This window comes from Uranotaenia lowii, unplaced genomic scaffold (assembly GCF_029784155.1).
Source record: "Uranotaenia lowii strain MFRU-FL unplaced genomic scaffold, ASM2978415v1 HiC_scaffold_192, whole genome shotgun sequence".
In the NCBI taxonomy this organism is placed as follows: Eukaryota; Metazoa; Arthropoda; class Insecta; order Diptera; family Culicidae; genus Uranotaenia; species Uranotaenia lowii.
The window spans coordinates 1,261-6,695 of NW_026597988.1; the positions used below are offsets into that span (position 1 = coordinate 1,261).

General features: G+C 43.7%; 1 protein-coding gene across 1 annotated transcript; it reads right to left on the bottom strand.

Moving 5' to 3' along the window:
• Positions 1–987: 987 nt before the first annotated feature.
• Positions 988–2,235, bottom strand: LOC129759567 (serine protease grass-like). Its single transcript, XM_055757043.1, has 4 exons — positions 2,232–2,235; positions 1,764–2,181; positions 1,493–1,704; positions 988–1,435 (listed from the first exon to the last, which is right to left on the bottom strand). The coding sequence occupies exons 1-4, from the start codon at positions 2,233–2,235 to the stop codon at positions 1,026–1,028; spliced, it is 1,044 nt and encodes a 347-aa protein (XP_055613018.1). The 3' UTR covers positions 988–1,025.
• Between the last annotated feature and the right edge of the window lie 3,200 nt (positions 2,236–5,435).

Here is a 5,435-nt window from a genome sequence, read left to right on the forward strand (position 1 = left end):
TGTCATCAGTCAGTGTTTCATAACGATTGACACGATAAATAGCTAAATATACAAAGAACTGCCTTCAAATGCGATCGTTTTCCCTGCATAGCGCTTCACAAAGTTTATACTCAGTTTTGATTGGATCCGGAATCAGGCCATAAAGCGAAAAATGAGGTGGAGTGATTAAAAGTTGTATCTGTGAGAATCCCTCACAAACCAAGCGTTGGCACGGGAGCACGATAAAAAAAGTGAGACGGAAGGTCTACCTACATCAGAGGAATTGTTGAGACGGGAGGTCCGACAGGATGTCCAATGGCTCCAAATTAGTTAAACTTAGATTTCGTTCAAGAAGGTTCTATTCGTCCAAGTTCTTGAAGATTGTCCAGCTTCATCGGGAAAGGTTCGATTAATAGAAAGCTTTTCTTTTTGCTACCACGTGTGTGGGCTAGTCGATCGCTGTCTATCGATAGTTAATAAAACCGTTTTAAATGAGTAGCGGAACGCCTGAATGTTCGTCCTAAATGTTAAAAATCGTAGATTTGAAATATTATTGACATAAATAAGCACAAAAGAAGATGTAAACTACGCTCACAAGAATAGTTTGATGGAAGTTCGGGGAAAAGAAATCAAACACGCATATGTGTGCATATTTTTGCATCCACAACATTCTGTTTCTGTTTTCTGCCTTTTTTGTGTAGGGGGAGATGTGTAGCCGATGACCAATGATTGCGATCGCGACACTCTCTCGGCCGATAGGCATTTCCGAGTTAATAATCTCTCTCCATCGTCCTTACAAACGACGGCTGAGCTGTCGTGACGATATTCGGTGAGGTAGGTCGCGTGTCTCCCGTTCAGTCAACGGACGCGAAGCAAACCTTGAACAATCTGGATCCTAACTGAGCACCAGTTCCATCAACGTTACATCTGATTGGGCTGAGAACTTAAAACTCGGGCAAATCTCGTGATTGGGATACAATGATGAAATGTTTTTTTACAGTTTGCAGAGGTTAAGTTTTATTTCATTGGAAAATTAGTTTCGGAATCTATGGTTCGATGTTTGCCATTATCCAATCCATATAGGGTGCTACTCGGGTGTATATTCCAGGCCTATTTTCAGCACCACAGAAAGAGCCACCTCGTGCAACCACCCCGAACTGCACGAATCGAACTCCGTTATATGTGGCAGGGAAACCTAGCGGTCCACCAGAATCACCTTCGCAAGAGTCCACAAAGTTCTCACCGCCCGCGCACATATCCGTATCGTATACGCGTGCGTTGAACTTTTGCCATCGTTTGTTGCAGTCCTCATTACTCACACTCGGCAGAACAGCGCTGAGCAAAACGTCTGATCCTATTTGGTTTTCGGTAGTTCCCCAACCTGTTACTAGGTAGCGTTTCAATTCCAACGATCGTAAGGCCGGCGTTACTGGCAGGCAAATCGGGTGGATGTGATCTGCAAGACGGTGTATGATTAGATATTTCAGGTATTAAGAGAAGTTCGCTTCATTACCATCCATCTTCACGTCCCTGTCCAACCTTATCAGACCGATGTCGTTGCTTCTCGTGGGTTTATTATAGTTTTCGTGAACTACCATGGATTCGATTCCGTAATCTACAGGCTTCTTGGCGCATTCTTCTTGTATTACCATTCCTCTTGGGTTTCTGTAGATGTTACAGTCGATTTCGGAGCTCTTGTCATGTTCGCCAAGTCGTACGGTGTGTCTTGAAAGTGGAATCGTTAGTTGATTGTCTCTTTGGATTACTCAATGTTAGAAACTTACATTTGAATTTTGCTCGGGGTTCTCAGGCAATGAGCCGCAGTTAGGACATAGCGCTTGTGGATCAAGGTTCCTCCACATGCGTCGGTCATATAGCCTGCAATGGTTTTGTACTTGAGCACAGCCATCCACGGAAAGTCAAACACTTTGGTCACATTGCCATACGCAATTCGATCGGTCACGGCCTGGCCACATTTCGTCGGTAATGCGACTACTTTAGCTTTGAGGTCGATTTCGGACGGCACACAACAGACGCTACGTTCAACTCTCGGAAGGGTACAAGCGGCTTTCCGGATGTAGTTGGCGAGCCCAATCAGTGGGGGATTGGGATCGGTAACTATTCTGTAGATGTTGGCGCATCTCCGGATGTCCACACAGAAACCAGGCTTTCGAACTGGTGTAGTACACGGGACTTCGCTTGCTGAGAACAGAAGAAATCGTTGTTTGGTTAGTAGCTGATGGGGTTCATACCCATCCCGGTTTAGGTGGAAAATACGCGACCTCATGAACTAGATGTCCACATTTGAACATGTGACGTTGGTTAGGTTATCTTAGAATTACAATGAGCATTTCTTGAAATAAACGAGCAGATTAGATAAGTGAGGTTGAATTTTTACCCAAATCCTAATTCCACTGCTGACCCAGCATCACAATTCCAAATTTTGATTCTGTATACTCATCCTGATCCTGAGCTTTGATCCTGACCCTGAATTTAGATGCTGACTCTTGTCCTGTTTGCTGATTACGATCACGTCAGTGGACTCCCATAGTAATCCTAATCCCTGAACCTGAATACCTGAGAAAAGATCACAAATACGGATCTTATCTTCTGGACATGATCATGGATCACTATCTCGGATTCTGAGCCTGAAGTCCGATCTTGGATTTGGGATCGTAGATCCCGGATTCTGATCCTGAACACTGAACTCGGACAATGAAGTGAAATCACGAATCACGATCCTGCAATCTGATCTTCATCCTGAATCCTAAACACGACTTGAATCCTTTGATCATGGATCCTGATTACGAATTCTAATACAAATTGTGATCATAGTTCAAGATTTTTCCATCCTTGATCCTTTATACCATCCCTGGTTCTGGACTTTGAATCCGGATTGCGAATTCTGCTATCGATACCTGATTCCGGATCCTAATCCTGGACCCTAATCCCAGATCATGGATTTTTACTTCGGGTTCTGATCTTGAATCTGGACCCTGATTCTAATACTAAACTGGATTATGATACCGCAATCCTGATCCGAATTCTGAACCTGACACTTGATTCCGTATCCGAATTCTGGATCGAAAACGCTAACTGAAGAAGGTTGTACCGGATATCGGTACCTGAACTTTTCTCATACCGTGGTTGATTTGAAGGGAATCTTTCGATTGCAGTGATACAGTTTGGATTCTTGATTTTAAACTCTGGACTCCGGACTCCAGACTCTGGATCCGGATTTTGGAATTGGGATTCTGCATTATGGACTCTGGATTCTGTAATTACGACTCTGGATCTTGGGCTCTAGAGTCTGAAATCTTGACTCTGAAATTGGGACTCTGGACTCTGGATTTTAGATTCAGGACTCAAACATCTGGACTCCGGACTCTGGACTAAGGACTCAGGACTCTGAAATTTTTACGTATTCTGGTCTCAAGACTTTTGAAGCAAGACTCTAAAATCTCCCGGAACTCCCGAACTCTAAAACTGGGACTCGAAATTTTGGGCTCTGGACTCCGAAGTCTAAGGGACCGGCGCCGATTGACCGACGCATAGGGCTGAGATAAAAGATGTCCACTGTTCGCGATCCAGAGCCAAGAAAACCTTGGCTGGCCGCAAGTGAAGATGCCAGCCAAGGTTTTCGTCAACTGTGCGGATTTCAGCGGCTAGCCACGAGCTTCTGGGTCTGCCTCTTCTTCGATGCCCATCTTGATTCCTGATCTGGGTTATGATGTCTTTCTTGGTACCACCATTAGGCGTAAACTGGCTGCCAAGATACGGTAACCACTTCACTTTCTGGAAGTCTATTGGAGTACAAATTTGTTATTCCGGACTCTGAACTCTCTGAAATATAGACTCTGGACTCTCGACTCTGACATAGGGTCTCTGGACTCTGTATTCCGGACTCTGAAATCTGAAATCTGGATCAGATCTCTGAAATCTGGACTCCAGATTTTTAAATCTGAACTCCAGACACTGAAATTGGCACTCTGGGCCCTGTACTTTGAAGAGTCGACTTTGGACTCTGGATTAAGACTTTTAAGTCTAGACTTCGGACTCTGATTCCTAAATGGCCTTAAAAACTGGGATTCTAAACTCTGAACTTTCAGTCTTCGAAATGAAGAATCTAAATTCTGGGCGTTTGACTGTGAAGTCTGGACTTTGAAGTGTTACTCTAGACTCCGTACTCTGGATTCAAGACTCTGAATTCTGGTTTTCAAACTTTTGATTCAAAAAGGACTTCGGGTTCTGGACTCTGAAATTAGATTTCTGGATTCTCGGACTCTGAACACTTGACTCTGAAATTGCTACTTTTGAGTCTAGCTTCCGAACTCTGGATTCAGGACTCTGAAATCTGGACTCCTGATCCCGAACTCGGGATTTGCACTCGAGACTCTTGCCTCTGAAATAAAGACTTGAATATTTAGACTCCGGACTCTGTAACAGGGACTCTGGACTCTGGACTCTGAACTCTGAACTCTAAACTCTAGATTCAGGGCTAGATTTGGGCTCTTAACTATGGATTCGGGACTCTGAAATCTGTACGAAGTCCAGACTTGGGAACTCAGAAATAAGGGATCTGTTATTGGAATTCTGAACCCTGAAATCTGGACTAACGACTTTGAACTTTGGACTCTAGATTCTTGATTCTGAGAACTTTCTGGAAGTCTGGACTTTGGAGTACGAATTTGTTATTCTGAACTCTGAACTTTCTGAAATCTAGACTCTGAACTCCCGACTCTGAAATAGGATCTCTGGACTCTGTATTCCGGACTCTGAAATCTGGACTCTGGATCAGATCTCTGAAGCCTGGAATCTGGACTCCAGACTTTGAAATCTCAACTCCAGACACTGAAATTGGCACTCTGGACCCTGTACTTTAAAGTTCGACTTTGGACTCTAAATTCAGGCTTTTATGTCTAGTTTTTGGACTCTGATTTCTAAACGGCCCTAATACTGGGACTCTGAACTCTGAACTTTCAGACTTCAAAATGAAGACTCTAAATTCTGCGCGTTGGACTGTGAAGCTTGGACTTTGAAGTTCGAAATTGTTACTGTGGACACTGGACTCTGGATTCAAGACTCTGAATTCTAGATTGATCAGTCATTCAAAACGAACTTCCGGTTCTATATTCTAGGATTCTGAAATCAGGACTCTGGACCCTGTAATCTGAAATAGCGATTTTTGAGTCTAGATTCCGGACTCTGGATTCAGGACTCTGGTCTTCTGATTTAGAACTCGGGATTTGCACTCGAGGCTTTGGACTCTGAAATAAGGGCTTGGAAATTTAGACTCCGGTCCCTGAAACTGGGACTCTGGATTCTGAACTCTAAACTCAAGATTCAGGGCTAGATTTTTACTCTGAACTACGGATTTGGTACTGTGACATCTGAACGGAATCCGGACTCACGACTGTAAAATTTGAACTCCGAAATCTGAAATCAAGACACTAAAT

Bases quoted from the DNA above. Each gene is read 5' to 3' on its own strand.
- LOC129759567 (XM_055757043.1), bottom strand. The intron at 1,705-1,763 runs GTAAGTTTCTAA...TCCACTTTCAAG, and splicing joins ACCCCGAGCAAAATTCAAAT to ACACACCGTACGACTTGGCG. The intron at 1,436-1,492 runs GTAATGAAGCGA...ACCGTCTTGCAG, and splicing joins CAGGGACGTGAAGATGGATG to ATCACATCCACCCGATTTGC.